The sequence below is a fragment of the Ambystoma mexicanum genome, chromosome 5p (genome assembly GCF_040938575.1).
Source record: "Ambystoma mexicanum isolate Mex_15411 chromosome 5p, UKY_AmexF1_1, whole genome shotgun sequence".
In the NCBI taxonomy this organism is placed as follows: Eukaryota; Metazoa; Chordata; class Amphibia; order Caudata; family Ambystomatidae; genus Ambystoma; species Ambystoma mexicanum.
The window spans coordinates 941,576,376-941,603,239 of NC_090930.1; the positions used below are offsets into that span (position 1 = coordinate 941,576,376).

At 47.0% G+C, this 26,864-nt stretch overlaps 1 protein-coding gene across 10 annotated transcripts in view; it reads left to right on the forward strand.

The window, feature by feature from the left end:
• The window catches only part of PPP4R1 (protein phosphatase 4 regulatory subunit 1), a 1,265,416-nt gene that overhangs the window by 471,986 nt on the left and 766,566 nt on the right, over positions 1 to 26,864 (forward strand). For all 10 annotated transcript variants that reach the window (XM_069613385.1, XM_069613380.1, XM_069613382.1 and 7 more), the window contains one exon: positions 1,791 to 1,856. In XM_069613385.1, coding sequence (XP_069469486.1) covers positions 1,791 to 1,856 — 66 coding nt within the window. The remainder of the gene's footprint in view (positions 1 to 1,790; positions 1,857 to 26,864) is intronic.

Below are 26,864 nucleotides of genomic sequence, written 5' to 3' on the forward strand. Positions count from 1 at the left end.
AAATTAATTTGTGTCCATCTTTTCTTCATTTTTGCCCGTTATTTTACTAATCCTAATCAATGCTCCCCTACACCAAACCTCATTCTATGTTATGTATTTATATGGATTCATATTTTCTGTTTTAAAATAATGATGTGATGCAACATTGTTATGCTAATTTATATATGATTTTCTCACCTATGGTCTGAATTGATACTCATTGACTGAACTTATACACTGTATATATCTGAAATTCAAAATAAGAAATCATAAGCCCTGATCTGAGAAAGGCGCTGTAAAAAGCTGAAACACGTGTCATTAACGAGGGCTAACAAGATGTACTGAATAAATATAAAAAAGCAACACTTGAGTCAAATTTAATGGCGCATATCTTATGTCTGAGCAATCACACAATTTATCTCTTGGTGTTTTATCAGGCTTTTCTCACCACAACGCTCAGATAGGACGCAACAGAAACAAATAACGCAGCATAAGTATGGAAAACGGACTGTAGCTCTGTATAATAATAAATATCCAAACCCATGCTGCCGAACCGACCAACTCACTAAAAGCCTACTGTATATGATGATGATCTGTTCTTTCCGGGTTGCCCTCAATGGCTAGTTGTTCAAGGATACTGGTGTAAAGGTCCTTGATTTCCAAAGTGACCAACACTACTTCTGTAGGATCAAAATGTTTTTCTTCCTACCATTCAATGTTCGCCATTTTGTCTCTTAAATATGACTTGTTTTTTTTAAAACCACTGAGCCACCTTAATATCAATACATTTGCACAGTGGTTCTAATATTGATCCGCATCCAGAAACGATGGGTTGCACAGGGGGATTCTGGGCCTTATGGATTTTTGGGATTGCATAGGATGCCAGATCCGCCCCAGCAAATTATTACGATATTCGATTTGTGTTCCTAGAGATCCAGTTCTGTCTGAGGCCATACATGGTGGTCTACGAGATAGTTGGTTTGATCTGTTTTTGGATCTTTGTATAATGTAATATAGTTACCATTCTCTGGTACTGGTCAGTTGTAAAGACCATAATACCCCATCCTCTATCTGCAGGCTTAATAACTAGCTCTGTATTGGTACTTACAGATTTGAGGGCTGCTCTGTCACTGATGGAGAGGTTGTCGCATTTTCTGTTCTTTAGATTGGAGTCCCTGTAATACTTTAAGGATGCATTTCTCAAAGGATAACATTTCTTTAGGTGTTCACCTCTCACTAGGTGTTATTCTTACAGTTATGTCCTAGTAGGTCCTCCAGGCCCTCATCTCGTCAGCACTGCCGTGGGCAACCTCTTTTCTGCTGAAGTGAAAGGAAGATATTGTGTAGTTGTTTCAAACTACTGTATATTTCATGAGCATAATAGTCGATTATCATAGAGGTAAAGATTGGTTCAAGTGCATGACGAATAGAAAATATTTAGATACATAGAGTGAAATCACATTTTGTTTATGTATGTTAAGTGCCCATGTATTTTCTAAAGAAACTTAAAATAAACTATCATTCATGTGTATAGAAAAATTGTCTGCATTCCACACCATTTAAGCTCTCATTGATTTCAAGATATTGATTCCAGATCCCGTTAAAATTACCAAAAATGCTTCTGGTTTGATGTATGACTTGTTCTTGCGTAGCCAGTTTAGAGATGGCTTGTGTACGGTTTTCTCTACAAAAAGCCTCCTAGTCTATTTTCAGTGTCTGCATACTTGTAAGTGGATTAAGAGTACTTGCTCTTACAAAAAAAAACCTGTATCTTTTTTCAAAACCCTTGAAAAGATATGCTTTTTTTCCAGGTGTGTGCAGCCAATTTTGGAGATATCTGCAGTGTGGTTGGGCAGGATGCTACAGTGGAAATGCTGGTAAGTATCTGCTAAGTAGCTAACTATTTTTTCTCTCGGGATTTGACTGCGATTAAACTTGAAACCGTATAATCGGCAAGATTTGAATCTTTGCAGGGAGACTGGCGCTAATGAAAAATAAAGTCCCCATCCATACGTTCAGCAGCCCCAATTTCCAGTTTTTATCATCAGTTTTTATCTTGTTGTTTTTTTTACTCCATCATGCAAATATATTGTGAATGGAAGTAAACCGATTTGCTTATTTCCAAATATGGATACTCCATCCAATGTTCTACACCGTTCAATCTGGAAATTATATGGTATAAGCAATGCACAACTTTTTTAAAGGTCAATTTTTATTTGCTTAATGAAAGAATGCTGTAGACCCCACACAACTAGACCAGGATCGGTTTTTATTCCCAGAGTCCCCTAGCCACTGGTTAATTATGCAAATCCATATTTACTGTTTTGTAGGTTGCCTGTTAGAAATGGGCAGATACATTTTCATCAAGTAGGATTTAAAAGTACTTTGTATACAGTCTGCAAAACCATGACTTGATTGCCACAGGTGAAGCCTTTGTGTATAAAATCAAGTTCACATGAATAACTATCCTGAGCGCTGTAAAAAGGCATCTACTAATAAATATGGGCCATGCTATAGGCTGGCCCAGGATGATGTAGCCAAGACATGTCTCTGTTATTATTATTGTTAGCAAGACTTTTGCACAGCCCTTTATGTGGCATGTAAAACAATCTATACTAGGAATACACAGGGTTACAACCAAAAGATAGACCAAAGTGTGTTTATTAGTAGCTATGACGAGCAGGCAGGCTTCACTCAAGGGAGGTAGGAAGGCTGGTGGGATAGTTAGTTACTCTAAATAGATAACCAAAAAAAACCACTTCACATGCACACTGAAATAAGTACCCTCTTTTATTTAGAATGACATATAGTAAGCAGTATGTTATGTTATTGTGACTTCTACCGTGCACCGCTGCCATTTTTCATGGCCTCCAGGCGGACCGGACAAGGAAGGGGGTTGGGATGGCTAGTTAGTAGCGTTGAGAAGGCCAAATACAAGAGAGCTTTGATGTGCTGTGTTGGTAGCTTCAGTTCAGAAAAAATAATCACTGTGTACTGGTATGGTTTTAGTTGATTGACATTGTGTGTTGTTGTGTGTGGTTGTATACGGGTGTTTTCATGTGCATGTGGATGTGCAGAGTAGAATGCTTGTAGTTTGGGATTTTTGCAGTGAAGCTCCGGGTTGGGTGGTGGGTATGCAAAGTGTTAGTTATCTGCAGGGTTAGTCGGGGGTTGTCTGGGTTGTTTTGCGCTGGGTTAACCATCTACTTTTTTTCTTTTGTTTAGTGTCGGATATTTCTTTGGTCCAGTTTCGTAGTGTTTACTTGCATTGCAGTGGTGGATTTTCTCTCTTTGCTGATTTCTTCAGCTTGGTGCATTAAAGAGACCTATTTTGTATTGCTTCCTGAATTGTATGTCATCTTCTGCTGTTGGCATACCCTTTGGGAGCGAGCTCCAGAATTTCACTGCTATGCAGGAGAATGCTGATTCCTCAAATGTTTGTTTTTCCTACTGTTTTGGTTGTTAGTTTGTAGATGGTGAGTTTTCCTGAATGAATTCTGCCCCTTGGCCATGGACCACTCTGTGTGTTATGCAAAGAGTTTTGAACATTTGTTTTTTGACTGATAGCCAATGCAGTGTTCTTAGTGCTGGGGTGATGTGTTCTTTCCTAGTGAGTCCGAGTAGTCTTTCTCCTGAGTTATGTATTCATTGTATCTTCCTCATGAGGTATTCTGGCATTCTGAGGTAGATGCTTTTGGCATAGTCTATTTTTGATGCTTACATCATGCAAACATAGCAATATATATATATATATATATATATATATATATATATATATATATATATATAATTATAATTTCTGAGGCTTGTGGAATCTGCTTAGATCACATGCTGTGCAGCATATTACAGTTTGTTTTTCGAAACTCGACAATGGGCCTTGACACAGGGCGTGCCAGTAATACTATCCCTAGTGTGACGTCCACTGTACCCAAGATCCCTCACGCGTCTAGGATCCTCAGATTGTTTTTTTCCGCCATACTGGTCGGAAGCATTTTGCGGAGTCCCTTGGCCTTAGCCATACTTTTGCTAAAATATGAATTTATTTACATCCTTCCCCATTCCAACGTCGAACTTCGACACTCGACGCCGGCTGGAGAAGAAATCGACCGTCGGCTGCTGCACGACGGATTTGGGCCTCGGAAGGCCTCTGGCCTCGGCCCGGGCCTTGGAAGTCCTCTGGCCTCGGCCCTTCAAGTAGGGAGAGTGGGGGGTTGGACATACTCTACACTCTTGGTATATAGGTACACCTTATACATTTCCTACACTTAACAGCCCGCTGCCTCAAGGTTCGTATGGAGGGGTACCCCTTTCCAATTCTGCCCCAAGTGCAATCGCAAATACCCTTGGGTCGACAGGCACGCCACGTGCAATCTCTTCTTGCCGAGGTACCACCCCGAAGCGAACTGCAGAGCGTGTAGTAGGTTTAAACCTAATACACTTAAGGACCGTTCGACGAAGCGTTGGGCCCACCACGCTGTTAGGAAAGATTTCGTAATTGTAGGTAATTTTCCTTCCATGTGGCAACCCCTAAACTTTTTGCTGTTGTTTTTCACCTTGTTCTTGACTTTGCCAGAGAAGTGCAGCCTTCTGCCGCACTCCTCTGGGCTTTCGCTCCTTTCCTATGGGGAAACTGAAATGCCCTTAAGACAGTCAGTACCGGGGAACGCTGTTTCCCGTAGTTTCTTTTATCATGTTGCGGCTTTAGTGCAACATGACACAAGAGGGCACTGTAAGCTAAGTTACAGCTCTCTTGGGTCTCTAGCCTTCTACAGGCCCTAGATACTCGTTTAGGATTGTATTTGATCGGTGCAAGTAATTCAGGGACGGGAATGGTGGCAGCGATCGTTTTTCTTGTGTTTTGAGCTCCTTTTGGCGTTCTAAGAGCGTTTCTCGCGCTTAACCCAAAATGGTGGCCTGGCTCCCAATATGGCCAGACCACGAGGCTCCTTTGTCCTGTCCGCTGACCGTCTTGCTCCCTTCACCTTCCCCAGGTCGAGCCGACCCGGGGCCTTCCTTATTTGGGCATGTACTTTCCCGCGAAACACGGATGCTTTCGCGGGCTTCTACATGTCTTGTGTGTGCCTCCAGGATGTGGGCTGGGATGTCTGGTCCCAATACACATCCTGGGTGCCAGAGAGTCTAGGGTGGTGTGAATGCCTGGGACCACCGTGGTCCGTGATTGGTCCACGAATGGTGTGTGTGTTGATGAGCCGATCTCCCATTGGGTCCCCTCCGTTTTGGCGCAAAGGGAACCTTGGATAAGAGGGGGCTGGAAACACCACTACCATGTCGATCTCCTGAGTTCTCACGAACGAAGGAATACAGGAGCCAAGTATCCTGCAACCAAGAGGCTGGACCGAGGAATCGCTGGTGATCCGCTGAAGGACTCCTCCTCTGCACTGCTGTCGCCTTGTGAAACCCTTTTCACCTTTGATCGAACCAGAAGGCCTGTACTGGTACTTCGACCCTTTGGAATAGCGGGAACAGCTATTCTCGGCATCTTCACCATCTCCTGCCAGTAAGCCTTCGGAAGCGTCTCTGGGCCATCCAGTTGACTGACCAGTTTACACGGGAGTCTTGCTCTGTAACCGCCGCCAGGTTGTGTAGTATTTCGAGTCCTTGTCACTCTCACACGCTTCGTACACTTGGCGTTCCCAGGTCGGAAGTGAGTAGTGTACATTTGGCTCAGATACACACGGCCACTCCGTTGCCCTGCTGTGGTGACAAAACTGTGCAGGTTTCTTCGATTGGGACGTCTTTTTACTCAACACGACGACGAGGCGTTCCCTGCTCTTCTGAACCTGCCAGCTGCTGAAACTGACGCGGAGAAGCCTGGGTCTGCTTGCATCAGGGACCGGTGAGTAGTTTACCTAGGATCTGGTCGCCCTCCTGCAGTAGCCCATTGCTTTTCCCCACTGTGTAAAACAGCACCCTTTTGCCGTACTCGCGCTCTGCTTCTGCCCACTGTGGAGGCTGCGCTTGAGTCGCGGAACTTGTTCTTCTTCTGTAAGCACTAAACTGAACTGCCTGACTTCCTTCGAAGAGCTTCTCCTTTTGCCCGTTGGCCCCAGCGCGTGCAGGTACTTTGAGCACAAGGCTCCACTCTTCGCAGGGCTCGGACTTCCATCTAGTTAGGTGCCTCTGAAGGCGAACTGAGTCTAAAGCATTGTATCGCACTGCCTGTTTTCCTTCCCTTACAGGTGGACTACACCTTTCGTGCATATAACGCTTGCGACTGTCGTATTTGTATATATATTGTGTTGATATGGTATGTGTTGGCTTAATATTGTGATATTGTGATTTTCTCGCTACGGTCATTGTTTTAAAGGCCTTAAAATAAATGTGTATATATTTTTGATATAACAACTGTTTGGAGTAGTTTGTAAGTGATCTTGCTTTGTGTGCTCATTGCGGGCTTTCAGTCACCCTCACCCCTCTTGAGACCTAGTCTTGACCGCCGCTATCGCTACCTTGATTGGTCTGGCTCGTCCAGAGGTTACCCTGTTCCAAGTAATTAGGTTGGCCTTCTGAACTTCTCCGCCACCAGGACAGAGTTCAGAAATCCGTCTTAACACACGCCAGGCAGGCGGCCATGGCAGCGGAGGGCACCTTCAGCGACAGCAGCGACGCCGTACTTTCGGACGGCGAGGGCATTACGGCGTCAAAAGACAGCCGAGCGCAGGTCCCCGACCTCGGAAGGTCATCCGGCAGGGCGGCCATGGGGAAGACCCCCGGCGACACAAGCGCTTTACACACCACACACACCACACACACTAAACACACAAAGTCCAACCGAGACTCGACGACGTCGAGTTCTCGGAAGGAGGCACAAACAGAACGGTCCGATTCGGTGTCCTCTGGGCGTTCTCGATCGAGATCGCCGCATGACTCCAGGCAATCATCCACTCTTGCCAAGAGTGCCTCGCTCCCTAGGCTAACAGAAGTTCGATCGTCGGAGGACGAAGACGACTTCCACCCCCAGGCCACACTCCAGGAGTCGGAGCCCGCAGGCAAGATCAGCAAGGCCCCACGCTCGAAGGACAGGGACTCTACCCCCGATCCTCGACGCCAGGCGTCGAAAACCTCCGGAGCCACAAAAGGACAGGGAAAACACTTTTCCACTCACGGGGAGGGGGGACAGACAAGACCAGGTCTGCTGATATGTCTAAAACCAGCAAATCTACTCAAGATAAATCTCCGAGACTTGCTGAGAGAGTCATTCCCAGTTCCAAAAAATGGTCGAGTGAAGACCTAGATAGGGTCATGTCAAGGATGTCTTCTTTGGGTGACTTTTACGATAAAAATCCAGACCATTTCCTTTTGTATGATCCACAAGGGGCGACACCCTCAGGCTCTAACGACCCTGTCCCCCCGAGTAAGAAGCCCCGGTTTGAGACACTGATGAGGTCTACAGACCCCTTCGAGGTACGACCATACTCACTGTATCAAGGAGAGGCTTCCTTTGGTGAGGACCATGAATTTGGCATGGCAGAAGAGCAAACCGGGACCGGCTACTATGGGGATGATGAGGACCAAGTAGAGGTAGAGGAAGAGGAAGACCCTGAAACCTACAGAATAGATTCCCCGGTAGAAAACGAAGCCCCGGTTACCGACTCCCCTGTCGATAACCAACCCATCCTAAACGAGGTTCTCGCACGTGCAGCAGAACATTTCCATATTGACACCCACGGTGTCCAGGAGGAGAGGGACTTCGCCGAGGAGTTAGTGGGAGAAAGGAGGCCTGTTGCCCAGACCATCCCTATCCTTAAGTCCATTCAGCGAAGAATAGACCCGTCCCTGGTGAACCCGAACCTCACCAGAGCAGTCAATCCCAAGGTTGAAAAACTTTTCCGGGCAGCCCAGTCTGACCCTCACTATATAAGAGGACATCTGAAGCCAGACTCCCTAGTTGTCACTAACACTCGTAAGAGGGCTGGAACACCCTTGTCATCGTCCGAAGCTCCTCCAGACAAGGAGAGCAAAAAACTATATGGTTTCGGCAGGAAAGTAGCCTCAACGTCCGCCTACCAAGCAAGGATTGCAAACTCCACCACCCTGTTGGCCAGCTACAACTGCCATCAGTGGGAAGAAGTGACGTCACTCATAGCCTCTGCTCCGGAACCTTTAAAGGGCCAGTTAGCTCGGATTTCCACAGAGGGTAGAGCCGTGTCTGGTTGCATTTTGAAAGCAACCTTTGACACCGCGGACAACGCAGGCAGATTGATAGCAGAAGGCACTGTTATCAAGAGACATGCGTGGTTACGGCAGTCTGGTTTTAAGGCAGAAACCCAGGCATCATTGTTGGACAAACCGGTGGAAGCCGATCTGTTGTTTGGTAAGGCGGTCGAGGACGCACTGAAGAATGCCAAGGACGAATACGAGACACTCAAGTCCCTTGGCCAGTTAACCAATAAACTGCCTAACCAGAGAGGGAATAGTAATTTTCGTCGCCCACGCGGCCAAAATTCCCAGAGAGGATCTAACTATTCCCAGGGGCAGGGTACACAGTGGAACAGCCAACAGTCTACCCAGGGTTATGGCAGGGGTAATAGGAGAGGTCGTGGTAGAGGCAGAGGCAGCCCCAGCAAAGGAGGCGGCACGCCTCCACCAAAGCAGTGACGCTCAGTTCAGGGTCCCTTCTCACGCAACCCCAGTAGGGGGACGCATTTCCAACTTCACCCAGGCTTGGGAAGAGATCACATCAGACAGATGGGTGCTGTCAACAGTATCCACAGGGTACTGTATAGAGCTACTGCAGCGTCCCCGGAACCATCCTCCACGACAAAGAGTACACTCTTTAGAACATCAGAAGATTCTCCTCGAGGAGATCGCCATTCTGCTAGAAAAGGACGCGATATAACTCGTCCCGGGACACCAGGTAAACAAGGGTATTTATTCAACTTACTTCCTTGTGCCAAAAAAAGATTTGACAATGCGCCCAGTATTGGTCTTACGGCCTGCCAACAAGTATGTCAAGCCCCAAACGTTTCGTATGACTACGCTACAAGAGGTAATCCCCCTCCTATAAAAGGGGGATTAGATGGCAACCTTGGATATGAAAGATGCCTATTTTCATATTTCCATGTTCCCAGCGCACAGAAGGTACTTGCGCTTTAAGGTGGACAGTCGGCACTACCAATTCAAGGTACTGCCCTTCGGGATAGCTTCAGCACAAAGGGTATTCACCAAGGTACTGGCGGTGGCGGCTGCACACCTACGCAGGGAGGCAATCCCGGTGTACCCTTATCTGGACGACTGGCTCATAACGGGGGAAACCCCCAGTAATTTGCAGGACAAACATTGAAAGGACTATCGACGACCTCCACGAATTAGGCTTCTCAATCAACGAGAAAAAGTCAAGCCTGGTGCCAAGCGCCTCCAAACAGTTCCTCGGAGCAATCCTAGATACTCAAGAGGGGTTGACATTTCCTTCAGAGGAAAGAATTCGGAATATACTACTGCAAATTCCGCAATATCAGTCCGGTCACCAAATAACGGTATGCAAAGCAATGCGTTTACTGGGCATGATGGCATCATGTATTTACCTGGTCCCCCACGCGCGCCTGCGCATGCGTCCCATGCAGGAATGGTTGGCGAAACAGTGGTCTCAGGCAAGTGGTCAGTGGGACGATCTAGTGGTCGTTTCGCCAACACTAGTACAAAGCCTTCACTGGTGGACAAGAGAGAATCTTGCACAGAGAAAACCCTTTTACGATCCCGAAGTACAGGCAGTAGTCACTACCGATGCATGTCTGACAGGGTGGGGAGCTCACCATCTCCACCACACAGCTCAGGGTCTCTGGTCTCCCTCAGTGGCCAAGAACCACATCAACCTGCTAGAGCTTCTGGCAGTATTCAGAGCGCTTCAAGCGTTCGAGCCCCACCTACTAAACCTATCAGTGCAAATCCGGACGGACAGCACAACAGCCATGTTCTACATGAACAAGCAAGGAGGGACTCGCTCGCCAAATCTGTCCAAGCTTGCCCAGAAAATCTGGATATGGGCACTCAGACGGAACATCTTCCTGTCATCACAACATGTTCCAGGGGAGCTCAATTCCCTAGCGGATGCTCTGAGCAGAGACTCCCTCCCAGAGGAACACGAATGGGTTCTACACAGAGAGGTCGTAGAAAATATCTTCTCTCAGTGGGGTTTCCCCACTGTAGACTTATTCGCCACAAGCGAAAACAGACAATGCCCAGGATTTGCATCCATGTTCCCCCAATCAGACTCCCAAGGGAACGCCCTGTGGACGAACTGGTCAGGGATGTTTGCGTACGCTTTTCCACCAACTCCTCATCAGGAAGGTGGTGAACAAGATGAACAGAGTCGATGACGCTCGTCCTAGTTGCTCCCATGTGGGCAAGACAACCGTGGTTCCCACACCTGCGCAGGATGGCGGTGTGCGAGCCCATCAAACTTCCAGCCTGGTACAACCTACTGTCCCAGTACCAAGGTCAAACAGTGCACCAGCAACCCAACTCAATGAACCTGGCAGCATGGCTCCTGAGGTCATAGAGTTTGGACATCTCAATTTACCACAGAGGTGTATGGACATCCTAAAGGAATCTAGGAAACCAAACACAAGGCACTGTTACTTTGACAAGTGGAAGAGATTCGTCATCTGGTGCCAGAGTTGACAAATCAACCCAGTTGATTGCACTCCTTCCACTATTGTTACATACATGCTCCACCTGCTAGACGCAGGATTGGTTTTTAACTCACTGAAAGTACACCTGGCAGCCCTGTCGGCATACACCACTTCCCATAACAAGGTCTCGTGGTGGAAAGTACCAGTAGTTAAAGCCTTCATGGAAGGAGTAAAGAGACTTCACCCTCCTATTTCAAACCCACCACCAGGGTGGGACCTTAATGTGGTGCTATCTAAGCTCATGGAACCCCCTTTTCGAGCCCATGCATAAAAGCAGTCTCAAACACCTGACTTATAAAACGGCCTTCTTAGTAGCTATTACTTCTATAAGAAGGGTCAGTGAAATTCAGGCTCTGTCAGTGCAGGATCCCTTCTTTACTGTCTATAAAGACAAACTGGTTTTACGCACACACCCTAGGTTCTCACCTAAGTTTATATCTAAATTCCACGTAAACCAGTCCATCAAGCTTCTGGCTTTCTTCCAGGACCCTTAAAGCTCGGCAGAGGTGAAACTACACACCCTAGATGTGCGTAGGGCGGTCCTCTACTATGTAAATAAGACCAGACCGCTAAGAAAATCAGATCAACTGTTTGTCTCCGTAGCTACAGGCAGAGAGGTGAATCGCGTCTCTAAAGGTGCCATCTCGAAGTGGATTATTAACTGTATCCAGCTGTGTTATTCACTCTCTGAAAGAACTCTGCCTTTCACGCCAAGAGCCCACTCTACTAGAGGCATTGGGGCCACTCTGGCTTTCATTGCAAATGTACCCCTTGACACCATTTGCAAAGCAGCTACTTGGAGCTCTATTCCCACTTTTACTCAGCATTACTGCATTGACACCCATTCCAAGGCAGATACACAAGTGGGACAAGCGGTTCTAAGACACTTATTTGCTCATGACCCTTCTCACATCCCACCACCTTCTTCAGGTACTGCTTGCTAATCTATGCACAGCATGTGATCTAAGCAGATTCCACAAGCCTAAGAAGGGATACATTACTCCCCGTAATCGTATTTCTGATGCTTGTATCTGCTTAGATTCACATGCGACCCACCCTTCCTCCCCTCTGAGAGAAGGTGCATGGTTGCTTGTAGTCTTACCTTTCTATCTATCTGCTTGGATTATCTGTACTCATGCTACCTCATGTCAGAAAAAATACAATCTGAGGATCCTAGACACGTGAGGGATCTTGGGTACAGTGGACGTCACACTAGGGATAGTATTACTGGCACGCCCTGTGTCGATGCCCATTTTCGAGTTTCGAAAAACAAACTAATACTCTGCAGCTTCCACTAGATGTCGGCCTATGCACAGCATGTGAATCTAAGCAGATACAAGCATCAGAAATACGATTACGGTTAGTAATGTATCCCATGTGTGTATGACTGTTACCAGCTGGTTCCTTTTTAAGAGTAAGAGGTGAGGAGTAAAGACGCACCCCCTGAGACGTCAGTAAAAAGGCATGCACGCAGTCCTAATCACAACTCAAAATGCTAACACATGAACAATATTTAGGTAAGCGCTGGCATCGTGCGCTATTTTTCGAAAAATGCAGTTTTCTCTTTCCTTAATTGCACTCGACCGCACCTGAACGCCCTGCCAAGAAAACCGCATGCCTAGATTCACTAGGCACTGAGAAGCTCCTTTGTGTACATTTTGTTTCCATTCCGGTACACGAGGAACTTCCCCTCTCCAAAATGGCCGCCCACTGTTTCTTGGAACCTCTTCTGCCTACCCAGGCTCCCAGCATAAGCCATCGCCACCCGCTGATTGGCTACTGACCAATCTTATTGTCTATTGGGCGCCGGCAGGTGAAGCCGGCCCACGTTCACCAAGGCCCAAAGGAACTAAGGCTGTTGCCTGTTTTATGCCTGTTCGATGCCGATCGTATGCCGGATCCCATTCAAAGAGGTAACCTTTCTCTCCAACCGAGCGCGTCTATACTCAGTCAAGCCACACACACCATAGACTGCGCGCTACACATCACAACTTGCACTGCTGTGCTATGATCATTCAGCCTGTGTAAGCCATCCCCTTAAACTGGCCCAACAACGTGACCGGACTGCCCGCTGCTTGATCTGTGCGCACCATCTACGAGGCACCCATGCCCAGTGTTTGATCACCCTAAGCTACCCCCAGTGGATCTAAATATGTCCATTAGGATTCCATTTGCTGCCAAAGAGAACTTACCTACGGTACATTGCTTACCCCTGATTTTGTAGCATATGCTATACTGTCAGTAAAACGAATCTGCACATACTTGTATGCTCTGTAGACAATTGAAGTTGCCTTAATTTGCACACTGCTTAGAAACTCGAATCTGCACACATTTGTATGCTCTGTAGACAATTGAAATTGCCTTAATTTGCGCACTCCTTAGAAACTCGAAACTGCACATACTTGTATGCTCTGTGTAGACAATTGAAATTGCCCCAATTTGCACACTGTTTAGAAATTCGCACCTGCCCATACTTATATTCTGCCCCGACACGCCTCCTGCCTGCGACACATTGCCTTAGCAAACCTGATTCTGCCCTGCCTGTCTCCACAATATTCCTAGCATATGGTGCCCGGTTGTATTTCAGTAATTAAGTTGCACCTTCTATAGTGACCCTCTTGCCCTAATCGCCACTAACTTTGGTGCTAAAACATCACCATAATTGTACCGCAGTCCCTACGGGATTAGTTTAATATACCAGCCATTGTGTCACTCTCGCCCATTATGCACACACTACAGACTTGCTGTCTATACACATCCTGGTGCATAGCCTGGACCATCCTAACCATCACCACCATAATGGCCATCACCAATACCACCCCATGCAATCTACATGAGAGAAACCTGCGACTTAGAGCTAGGCTGCCCCGACTCTATGACATTAAAAACAAAAGAACCAGTCCACCAGCCCCTACACGCACCGCCATTAATCCTGACCTCCCAGCCTCAGTGACGGTAAATCATCCTGAACTACAAGGTGACCCATATCACAAACAGAGGAGACCCAACTACTTCAGTCTAAGTGCTGTCAAAGGCACCACTACAACTCCCACCTTATCAGGAGCCCTTATTAATGCTAGGTCCCTTATAGCTCACAATACCGAAATAGCTGATTTACTGGCTATGGACAATTTAGATATCCTTGCTGTTTCCGAAACTTTGCTCCACGATGCAGCTGGCCCTGCCCTCATGACCGCTATACCGGACAATTACAACATCCTAAGAGTCGACCGACCTAACACTAAAGGAGGCGGCCTGGCCATTATAACCAAAACTCAGTTAGCTGCTAGACTGACCCCACACCCACCAATTACATCCTGCGAACTTCTCTCAGCTAAAATACCGATCTCTAACAACAGCACACTAACGATACTCCTAGTGTACAGACCTCCAGGCCCACTAGGCAATTTCGAGGAAGACCTATCCAGTCTCCTTACTAACAGCATTAAAGACTCCACCAGCTCCTCTTACTAGGTGACTTCAACCTAGGCTTTAACGACGCTGAGGATAAACAAGCCCAATCTATCCAAACTATTTTAGTCAATCATGACATTACCCAAAAAGTCCTACCTCCTACTCACATAAAAGGATGTACACTAGACTGGATAGCCAACCACAACTGTGACATCACTCTCTCTAGTATTCTACCACAAATATGGACGGGCCACTATCTTATATGCTTCACAGCCAGCATAGAGCCCCCCAAACCTAATAAGAATAAAATAGTACCCCCCATGCCAACGAGAAGTAAAAAAGAAATCACGGCTGAAAAACTTCTCCCACTACTCCTACCAGCTCTCTCCCCTAGTGCCAGTGAATCTAATCCTAGCGAGTTAGTTGAGGCATTTAACAATTCCATGACCAAAGCTCTAGACTTGATTGCCCCTATCAAACTCCAAAAAAGTAAACGTGAAGCTCACCTTAACTCATGGTTCACCCCCCAACTCAAAGAAATGCGTATCCAAAAACGCAAACTCCAAGCTATCTGGAGGCACACTCCCTCTGCTGACAATAAAACCAGACTTGCCAACTTTGCAAAAAGTTACAAGAAGGAAATAATTCAAACTAAAAAAGACTCATTTAATGAAAGAATAAGCAAAGCCAACTCGAATTCTAAAGAACTCATCACTATTCTCCGGGAATTGGAAAACCCAATTGCCCCCACAGACAATGTCCCCAACGACAAACCGTGGTGCACTAGCATCCAAAATGCCCTGGCTAACAAAATTGCAACCCTTCAATCTAAAATTGCAAAGAAAAAAGCCTCCCTGAGCCCTAGTGGAACTCCTCCTAACCCACTGAAAGCAACACCCTGTATATCCACCCAAAGCAATAGTAATCCCTTCAGGTTTACTAACATCTCTATACTGGAAACTGAAAAGGTTATTCTATCGCTTAAACCATCAAACTGCCAAGGCGACAGCTGCCCTGCGCAAATCATCAAGGATGCAGCCAGAGATCTAGCACCCTTCATCACGAAATTAATTAACGCATCCTTCAATACAAGTACTGTACCTACTAACCTCAAAGAATCCTGGGTACTGCCCTTACTCAAAAAACAGACACTTGACCCACCTATCCCCACTAACTACAGGCCCATTACTACGGTCCCGTTTCTCCTTAAAATCATCGATAGAGTAGCATACCTCCAGATCCAAAACTATCTGGAGTCACACCAGCTATTAGGTTCACGGCAATCGGGCTTCAGACCACTTCACGGTACTGAAACGGCCCTAATTGACCTTAAGACCCAAATCGACGAGTTGAAGGATAAAGGTAGAACAGCTATGCTCCTCCTCCTTGACCTATCAGCGGCCTTCGACCTGGTGGATCATGCAGTATTATGCAACCACTTAGCGTCCGCCGCTCACTTCTCAAGTGAAGCTATAGCATGGGTACAATCCTTCCTAGCCAACCGTACGATGAGTGTTCTCCCCTGTAGCTGCAGCTGACCCAATCCAAATCACTTGTGGTGTCCCACAAGGCCCATGTGTCTCCCCAACTATGTATAATATCTTCACTAAGCCACTCTTCGACAAACTTGACAGATTAGGGGTAACCTATACCAACTATGCGGACGACACGCAGATTCTCATACCTTTATCAAGCAATTTTGTCGAAGACACAGCTCTAGTAAACAAAATCTACCTCCTCATTCAGGCATGGATGGCCTCCCACGGCCTCTGCCTAAATGATGACAAAACTGAGATACTGATCCTGGGCTCCGACTCCTCCCTAAAAAAACTCAGCGCCAATTATCGCAATTTCAACATAGATGGTAATACAATCAAGGTGGCGACCGAGGTAAAAACACTAGGCTTTTACCTCGACTCCACTCTATCTCTCAAAAAACAAATCAATACCCTGGCATCCTCGACAGCGTACACCTGCAAACTAATCAGGACTTGCAGACCTTACCTCTCTAAAACTAACTGCATCATGCTAGCTAACACACTAGTAATGTCGAAGCTGGACTATTGTAACGCCCTCTATGCAGGAGCTAATAAAACCATCATAAATAAAATGCAAATCCTTCAAAATAACGCTCTTCGAGCAGCCCTTGACATACCCCGTAGAGCACATATCTCCAACATCAGGAAAGACCACCACTGGCTCAAAATCAGCGACAGTCCTCCTCAAGACACTTTCTCTCACACACAAAGGGATTAACAACACAGCACCTCCCTACATCTCGGCCAGACTGACTAGAAAATCGTCCAGCCACTACACCAGAGCTTCCACCCTCTTCTTGCTGGAAACTCTTAGATATAGACGATCCAAAGCAGGCGGAGCAAGCTTCCCTGTTAGAGCCGCCCAGGCTTGGAATGCACTGCCTTCTGCATTAAGAGCAAACCTATCCTACTCCAGCTTCAGAAGCGAGGTAAAAAACTGGCTCTGGTCCAACGACAACTAACCTTGTTGCACCTAACGGTCGTGATATTCCTGAAACCCGGTTCCATGACCACTCAGCCCTTATCTTTCTGCATACATGTACCCTTAAACATTGTAAACTTGTTAGCTATCATCTCTACTGTTGTACTGACATATATGTATTGTTTTGGATACGTCTCCTATCGTCCATATGCATGTAACCTAAGCTTAAGTAACCTTGTACCTGCTGCGCCCGGCTACCATTGGGTTTTGTGCGCATTATCAAATAATAAACTAAACTAAACTAATCCCTGCAACCTCGATTTTATAGTTAAGTATTTTTAATGTTTACGTTGACATGCTTCTTTTTAAAAACTTTCACAGAAACGCATGCAAATCTACATATTTATAACATTAACACAATAGTTCAAATTAATAGAGCAAAATTGCATTGTGACATTTCCAATCTGAAAATGTATTTCTTAATGGTTTTAAAATGTTTTCCCATTCGCCCTCTTTGTAGCAGTGATCGAGATCTGTCACCTAAATAAATAACCAAAATAATGATGTTCCTAGAGTTCCTATATAATTAACATTGTCCATAAATCTCTGTTCTCATTAAAGTGTATGGGAACAATGAAGAAGTAAATGTGTCAAAGTTTCCACTTGTTCCTAAAATCACCAAAATGTAATTAATCTCCCCATCTGGAAATGTATCTTCATTGATATTAGCTAAAAACAACCTTGCTCCAGGATTGTCTGCATACCTCCACCCAAATAATAAACTGTAGTTTTACATCGAGAGTTCTGCCTTATGTCATTAATAACACGCATGTACACAATTGTTTCTAGGCACGACAAGACAAGGAGGGAAGACACAGGGAGGACAAGACAACCGATCTTACTAGGCCTTGTGTTATTCAGATCGTGCAAGTGCGCCAACGCAGGGGCAGGGGCAGGGGCAGGGGAGAGAAGAGAGAGAGGAAGAGAGAGGAGGAGGGAGGGAGAGGGAGGGAGAGAGAGGGGGAGGGGGAGGGAGGGAGAGGGAGGGAGGGAGAGGGAGAAAAAGATCCGGGAGCAGTGCTCCGGGTAAGTGCAGCACGGCTCTGGGTAAATACAAGGAGGCAGGGCACTGTAGGGGTTACAGCTACATTCCTTAAGTGTGCGGTAGACCCGGAGGCAGTTCAGGGGAGACTGATCAAGGAGGAGCCTGGTACCTAGTGAGACTCTCAGGGTAGCCAAGCAAACAGTCGGCGCAGCAGACAGGTAGGTCAGCAGGGGAGGGGAGAGAGAGAAAGCAGAGGAGAAAATGAAGGTCCTGGGCTGCTTCCAAAGCTTCAGGTGGTCTGGGTAAAGTGTGAGGGGTGCAGGGAAGCCATTCCAAAGAGAGGCACCTGCAGAGAAGAGATCTACCCCCCACACTATGCCTGGAGAAGCATCTGACCCTCAGAGTTGTAGGTGGCTGAGCAAAGGGCTCGAGAAGGAAGGTATTTTGGATGGGAGAGTTGGATATAGTGCAGGCCCCGGTCCCAGAAAGTTTTGAGGACGATGCAGACAGAGGGTCTTGAACTTGATCCTTGCAGCCAGTGGAGATATTTCAGGGCTGGAGAGATAACCGTCCTGAGCTTGAGGCCAAGGATAAGTCTCGCAGTCATGTTGTGGATTAGTTGCAGATGGCATAGAGTAGAGGAAGGCAGATTGAGAAAGAGGTTGTTGCAGTAGTCCAGCCTAGAGAGAACCAGGGCTCTGGAGAAAGTGAGATTCATGGGCAAAGTCAGAAAAGGAAGAATACCTCTGAGGAGGTGCAGCTGGGAGTGGGCCTGCGAGGAGAGAAGGAGAGAGTGGAGTCTAAGATGACACCAGGGGTTTTTGCCTCACAGGAATGAAAAGGAAGAGGGTCCATGGAGGGCGTCCAGAGAGAGAGAGAGAGAGAGAGAGGGAGTGAGAGAAAGCGGGAGCAGGTGGCCCCAATGAGAAGGATCTCCGTTTTACTGGCATTAAGGCAGAGATCATTAGAGGGGCAACAAACCTAAATTGCAGATAGACAGTCTGGAATGAGAAAGGAGAGGAGGCTGAGGGGAGCCTGAAAGAGAGCAGAGTGTCATCCGCATAACACAAAGTTAGAGGGGAAGGTAGAGATCAGGTGGGCCAATTTGACATTGAAGAGCCAGGGTGAGGGGATGGAGCCCTGGGGAACACCACATGTGGAGAGGGAGCTGGTGGAGAGATATGACTCAAGATTCAGCTGGGTCGGGTCGGTGCAGGGGAAGGAAGTCAACCACTCCAGGGCCTGATTGGTGATGCCCTGGCTCTGTCGATTGATCAGGATGACTTGATTGACTGTGTCAAAAGCAGAGGAAAGGTCATGGAGGATGTGGACAGAAGTAAAAGCTGGTGTCAAGATTAGCTAGCATTTCTTCATGGGTGTTCCGGAGAGCAGTTTCTGTGCCTCTGGCTGCTCTGAAGACAGACTGATGGTCATGGAGACAACAACGAATTCAGTGTGGAGAGTGAACTGGGATATGGCCAGCTTTTCCAGAAGTTTGCCCAGGAAAGGAGTCGGCCAAAGGCTTTTTGAGGAGGGGTTGCACAAGTAAGTGCTTGAGGAGAGGGGGGAAACATCCAGTGGTGAAAAAGTGATTGCAGAAATCGGCCAAGGCTGAAGCAAGGGTGTCAATGTGGTCACTGATGGTTCTGGAGGAGCATGGGAGCACCTGTTTGGACAACACTTTCATACATCGGACTTGTCTAGAAACATCGTCTGGTGTTGTCGGAGAGAAAGAGGAGGAGAGGGAGAGGCCGCCAGAGGGAGGCTGAGAGCGGTAGAGGGAGAGGAAGAGGAGAGCGAGGATAGGATGGCCTGAGTTTTAGTAGGAAAGTGAGAAGCGAGAGCCGAACAGAGGACCTGGGAGGGAACAGGAGAAGTGAAGACTGCAAAAGGGTTGGCCAGCTGCTTGCAAGTTTTAGAGAATTTGGCCGTGTTAGTAGAGACCGCAGAGACGCAGGCTTGGATGTGAACCCTCTTCTTGGACAGGACAGAGTCTGTATTGCCTTTGGAGCAGGCGGCAGGCCAGTTTGTCAGAGGATGCGCCCGAAGCTCTCCACTTCCTCTCAGCCACCCTTACTTGCGTTTCAGGGTGGTGAGGTTAGAGCAGTACCAAGAGTTGCACTTGGAGGTAGGCTTCAGACAGATTCTCATGACGGGGGCAAGGATGTCTATAGTGTTCGAGATAATAAGATGCAGGTTATAGAGGGCTCTGTCAGTGTGAGTCACCTGCAGGAGTAAGAAGATCAGACAAAGTAGAGGCAAAGGCATCCACTGACAAATTTCATGGGGCGAATGACTGAGAAGGTAGGTGGCAGTGCTGGGGTGGGTTTTGCCTGAGGGACAGAGTTTCAGGTGAGTGGAAAGCAGAAAGTGGTCAGTCCAAGAGAGTAGTGATGAGAGGGTTAGAGAAGGGGATGTCTGAGGAGATGAAGACATCCAAGGAGTGTGTTGGATCAGAGGCTAGAATGGAGAGTCACACACAGGTTGCGAAAGAGCCCAGAGGAGGGATTAGAAGAATCCAGGTGGATGTTTAGGTCATCGAGCAGGAGAAGATGATGTAGAGCCTGGAGAGAAGAGAAGAGAGGTCAGCCCACTCAGAGGAAGCGGGCACCCTGGCCAGCTGGCCTGTAGGTGGTGGCCCCCAGTCAGAGAGTATATGAGAGTTAGTGAGCCTGTAGACCAGGCATTCAAAGGAGGGGTTTATCAAAAATAAACTTTATTGAATTCTTTTAACAAAATTATGCTCAAGTTCTCCTTGCTTACAATTTTGATCTTCATGTTTAAGAAAATACATTAATCAACAATAGTACAATTTTCAACAGAAATAAATTAACACTTTAGGTAGACATGAGAGACATAAAAAAACTGCATACATACTGTCGGGTCTAGGAGTAAGAGACCTACACAAGGGTGGCATGTTGATTGGCAAAGACTTTATAATAAAAGTAAAATGGGGCGGGTGGGGAGCAGGGGGTTTGGAGGAAAGCTTAACTAGCCCCATCTCTAAGGGGTGGGGCGGGGGTTTCCCGTGCCTCAACAAAACTAGCTAATGAAGCTGTCTGTGTCAGAAGGGTAGTCTCCCTTTTCCCAGAGTCTTTCCAGCATATGGAAACAAGTAAAAGTTCAACAAAGACCAAAGTGTTTGGGTCCCTTTCTCCTGGGTCTTTCCACTGTATCTGTGTGCCTCATCCTTAATCTGCCTTGAGTGAAGCAGACTCCTCTCCCTTCCTTAACACCCCTTCCTTGCTACACTCGCTCTTCTTTCACCCACAGCCTTGATTTACTCTCCTGCCAAGGTCTTTCGGTTTCCCTTGAATATGCAAGCTTCGTATTTATGCTTTGGGATATTCATCTCCCTTGTGGGTACCAGACCCCTTCACTTGATTAAGTTCCCAGCTCTCTTCTTCTCCCGACCACGACCTTGGTTCACTCCCCTTCCAAGGTCTGTGATACTTTCTTGCATCCACAAAGCTTCTGTTCTCTTTTGTGATGCCCAGGAGTTTGTTACCCCAATATGGGTCCCAGACCCCATTCAGTTGTATGTTTTCACAGTTCTTTCTCTGTACCCCACAGCCTTGCTTTACTCGTTTGCCAAGATCTGTGGATGTTGTGGCTCAAATAGGCATAGGTATTATTTTCTGCAATTCGCTGTTTACTTTTCTGAAATGGGTCCCAGCACCCCCCCCCCCCCCCCCCCCCCCGGGTCACATGGTTATTCTCCCAGTTAAATGTCTTATGTCTCTTGCCCCCTCGCCTTTTGCTCCCTGTGGGTTTCCCCAACCTTGATATCGGCCACCCTGTTAACTGGGCCGTCCCTCTTGCAGCTTCCTGGGCTTTCCAGGGCCCTCACCAGACCTCTCGATGCTTCCTCTGCTGCTCGACATCGGTCTCCCTGCACTCTTGCAGCTCCGTTCCGCAGCAGGCTGCTTCCCTCTGCTTCCGGCTAGTTCCCATTTGTCATGCTTCCTCCGAGTGCGGTTCTCTGTGGGCCGCACTGTTCTCTTTGGCCAGCCTCTGCATACCAGCAGCCTCTCGTGGTCAAAGAACAAAGGCGCTATTCTCCTGCTGCCTCTCTGCCTTTGAATGAGGCTGTGCCAATCGGGTACCGGAAAGCGCTAGAACGTGTGCTGTCACTCGCGTTGGTGATTGTTCCTTGCCTCCCCTGAGGAAGTACTGCCATAACACATGGGAGACAATGGTAACATGCTAAAGGATGGGTTTAAAGAGAAGGTGGGGAGGGGCGGGGTGGTTTCCTAAGCTGGTCACTACTCGTAACTCGATTAGAGCAAAGTGGAAAGTCATATGCAATTCAATTCCAACATGTTGCTATCCAAGGCATAAATTAATTTTCAAAAACGGATTAGCAGAATTTGCTAATTAAAATGTTCTTGATTGGGAAACAACCCCATTTGATTAGCAATGTTGTACTAATATTTTTAGCGTCACCAGAAGTATTAGTACCAAAGATATAAAATGAGTAAAAATACTGGAGTTTTGTGTAATGCTTAAGTAAGAAAATTAGCGAGAGAAGTTGGGGCTTGCAAATTCTTTAAAATACTGCTAGACCTCACGGTCGAATATTTTTTAGTTTTCCTTCTCGACCTAAGACACATGCAGTTGATCCATGACAATGGATGACGACAAATGTAAATGTGCTTTCTGTAAAATTGTGCATGTCGCCACAAACCCACTTTGTTTGACACTTTTGCCAACCATAGTTCGGCCATGCACGTTGAAACCTTTATTTGACATTTACAGCAAAGTAAATGTTAAACGAAAGTTTCAAACATCTCCTGCAAGTCATACATTCTGTGCAAGTGGGCAAAAAGTCTTTGTGAGCCCTGAATGAGTGTCTGTAAAATGTAAAAGTTAAGCTGCATGAATGGACACAAATAGATATGATTAAAAAGAAAAGGCTCTGCAAACAGTTTGGCCAGCTCTCTCCTGCAGGTGCTAACATATAATGTAATAAATCATAAAGCAAAACAAGCTTGGGAGGCTAACTACAATGTATGGTAGTGCAGTAGATCTGCCGATGTACCAACTGGATGGAACTATTGATCACTAGTTTGAATAAACATCTAGTTAGCTTTGTGCATTCATTATGTAAGAGGAAAGTAAGTAAGAGACGAAGTAGATTGGGTGGCATAGCAGACAAAGAACTGGGTAAACTATTAAGCAATGCATCTTGCTGGCGCTGCGTACCTGGTTTCCCTGAAGGTTGTGCTGTTGGTGTAGTAAAGTTAGTGTATCATGAGAAACCAACCACAACCCACCAGGGTGCGACTGGGGAGTCCTGAATCAGCTGCCCACTCCACGGGGCGGCTCTTCACAGGATTAACGTGGCCAGTGAAGGTCATGGTAGTGTCTTTATGTCCAATATCTTTGGGCGGAATGTAGGCGGTAGGCAGAGACTTCAGGAGAATGGTGAGGTCCAGATGAGGTCTCCGCCGACAGAAGATGAAACCAGCAGGGTTGCAGGGACAAGGATGAAGGAGTAGGCGAAGAACAGGGTACGGCAGAAACCTCACAGCAACCATCCCATGCTGTGGACCCCACAGTGACTTCTGCACCCTCGGTTTTTTCGATCTGGGACCTAAACATGCCTGGTTTTCCAGCCCCTGGGGCCCTGAGACAAATCGAATCATCAGGAACTCACGGTCAACTTCAAGTGCATCTCGCCCCCACAATCCAGTAATTACTAAAGGATTGTCTACAGCACCCCACTGCTATTGCAGCAGCAGATATTACGGACAGCACCGCATCCGGTGTCAATCCAGATGAAGGCCAACACACAGACAGGCTTCAATCAAGATTACATGGATGAAACACCCCCGTGTCGATCCCCTGTGACACAACTGTACAAACCCCCCGGTGTGCAGTCATAATGTCGACATCAATAATGTCGACAGTCAAAATGTCGACAAATTAATGTCGAAAATCAATAATGTCGACATACAAAAATGTCGACATTTTACATTAATGTCGACATTTTTTCGAAATGTTGTATAAATAAATAAATATATATTTATTGTTGTGTTGTATGTGTTGAGTATGAGGGGTGGGGGGTGGCAGGGGGTATTGGGTGAGAGGGGTTGGGGGGGACATCCCCATAGTAAATGATATTCTTTTATTTATTTGTTTATTTATTTATTGAATAATAAATAAATAAATATATAATTACTATGTGTTGGGAATGAGGGTGAGAGGGTGGTTGGGGGGGGTGTGGGGGGGTGTCAGGGGGGTGTTGGGTGAGGGGGGGTTGGGGGGGGACCCCCCCCATAGTAAATTAGACTCTTTTTGGTTATTTGTTTATTGAAAAAATAAATAAATAAATAATTAGATTGTGTTGAGTATGAGGGGTGAGAGGGTGGTTAGGGGGTGTGGTGGGGTGGCAGGGGGGTGTTGGGTGAGGGGGGGTTGGGGGGGGGACCCCCCATAGTAAATGATACTTTTTGTTGGTTATTTATTTATTGAAAAAATAAATAAATATATAAATAATTAGAATGTGTTGCATATGAGGGGTGGGAGGGTGGTGGTGTGGGGTGTGGGGGGGTTGCAGGAGGGTGTTGGGTGAGGTGTTGATAGTGTTAAGGGTTTATAGTCATATTGTCGAAAAAAAAATGTCGACATTTTTTTTTCGACATTATGACTTTTTACATTAAAAGTATAGAATGTCGACATTATTATTTTCGACATTATTTTTTCGACATTTTTGTCTGTCGACATTTTTTTGTCGACATTATGACTATAAACCAAACCCCCCTTCGTGTATGTTCTGTAGATATTGTTGTGTACACCCTGTCTTAACCACGCCCTGGAGTACTTTCCGTCCCGGGTGCACTTAGTTCAACTGTAGGTCCATCATATATGATTGTGCCCTTATGTGGAGTCCTTACCTCTACAATACAGATGTTTATACTTACCTTGTATTTCCACTGTATATAATTACACTTGTCCGTTGTCACTTATTTTCGTGCTTATCGAAAGTTCTGTAAAATAACTGAGAATTCACCCAAAAAATCTGGTTTTCTTGAAATAAATTTATATGTTCAGAACCACATAGCTGTGTATAGGATCTCTCATCCTGATTTTCTTGATATATATATATATATTTCTGAGGCTTGTGGAATCTGCTTAGATCACATGCTGTGCATAGGCCGACATCTAGTGGAAGCTGCGGAGTATTACAGTTTGTTTTTCGAAGTCGAAAAATGGGCGTCGACACAGGGCGTGCCAGTAATACTATCCCTAGTGTGACGTCCCCTGTACCCATGATCCCTCACGCGTCTAGGATCCCCAGATTGTTTTTTTCCGCCATTCTGGTCGGAAGCACTTCATCGGAGTTCCCTGGCTTTGCCATAGTTTCACTCTAAACTAATTCTAATTTGCCCCGTTTGGCCAACCTTTCGTCGATCAACATCTCGACGCCGAACCGGGGAGGAGATCAACGTCGAATACCCGACGGATTGGGCCTTGAGGCTTCCGCCTCGGCTCGGGCCTGGGCCGCTGGCCTCGGCCCTACAAGTAGGGAGAGTGGGGGTGGTACACTTCCACACTCGACACCTTATTACCTACACACACTTGCCCGCTGCCCACAGGCGCGTATGGAGGGTACGCCCTTTCAGTTTTGCCCCAAGTGTAATAAGAAATACCCTTGGGTAGATAAGCACGCTACGTGCAACCTTTGCCTACCCAGAGACCACCCCGAGACGGGTTGCAGGGCCTGTAGCAGGTTTAAGGCAAAAACTCTTAAGGACCGCTCCACCAAGCGTTGGGCCCACCACGCCAAGCTAGCAGCTATGGAGGCGGAGGGTACCTTCAGCGACGGCAGCGACGCCGAACTTTCGGACGGCGAGGGCACCAAGGCGTCGAAGGACAGCCGAACGCACGTCCCCGGCCTCGGAAGGTCGTCCGTCCCGGCGACTATGGGGAAGTCCCCCGGCGACAAAAGCGTTACACATACACACGCTAAACACAAAAAATCCACCCGAGATTCGACGTCGTCGAAACCTCGGAAAGAGGCACAGAAGGAGCGGTCCGAAAGGACGTCCTCTGGGCGGTCCCGGTCGAGGTCGCCGCACGACGTCAGGCAAGCCTCCACACTTGCACAGAGTGCCTCGACCATTAATATCCCGGAAGATCAATCGTCCGAAGACGAACACGACTTCCACCCCCAGCCTGCACCCCAGGAAAAGGGTACTTCACTTGGGAGTAAAGAGGGGCCAGTTTCGAAGGCTAGTTCGAAAGACAGGGATTCCACCTCCGATCCTCGACGCCAGGCGTCGAAAGATAAGGGAAAGGGGAAACACACTTCCACCCACGGGGAAGGGGGTAAACAGCAAAGGAAACAACCCTTGCAGTCCTCCACTACAAAAGAACTGACCAAGTCTTCTCAGGGCCAATCCATAGAAAGTCCCAGCAAGGTCACCCCAAGCTCAAAACTCTGGTCATGCGAGGACATTGACAGAGTAATGTCAAGGATGTCTTCCTTGGCGAATTTTTTCGAAAGACACCCTGAACAACTCCTAGCTTTAAACCCTCAGGAAGATTCTCCCTCAGGGTCTAGGGACCCTATCCCCTCAAATAAAAGACCCCGGGTCGAGACACCATTTAGGCCTTTAGACCCCATCGAGGTCCAACCCTATTCTTACCTCTTCCCTACAGACCAAGGAAACTCTTCCCTTATAGAAGGTCAGGAAATTGACACGCCAGAAGATCCTGCAGGATCAGATTATTACGGCGAAGACGAAGACGAGGATGAGCCAGAAAATAGCCCAGATATTTTCAGAATGGACTCACCAGTCGAAAGGGAAGCCCCAGTGTCTGACTCCCCAATAGATAATCAGCCCCTCCTGAATGAACTGCTCTTTCGGGCAGCTAACCACTTCCACATAGACACACAAGGTGTCCAGGAAGAAAGGGACTTTGCGGAAGAACTAATAGGGGAAAGGAAGCCAGTAGCCCAGACCATTCCCATCCTAAAATCTGTTCAACGCAGAATAGCACCATCCCTTGTCAACCCAAACCTGACAAGACCTGTAAATCCGAGGTGGAGAAGCTGTTTAAAGCAGCCCAGTCGGACCCCCTATATATTAGAGGTCAACTTAAGCCAGACTCTCTAGTAGTAACCAACACCCGCAAAAGAGCTGGTACACCATTATCTTCCTCTGAGGCTCCCCCGACAAAGAAAGTAAAAAACTTTATGGTTTTGGCAGGAAAGTAGCTTCCACGGCAGCCTACCAAGCCAGAATCGCGAATTCCACCACACTGTTGGCTAGCTACAACTGTCACCAGTGGGAAGAAGTGGCAGC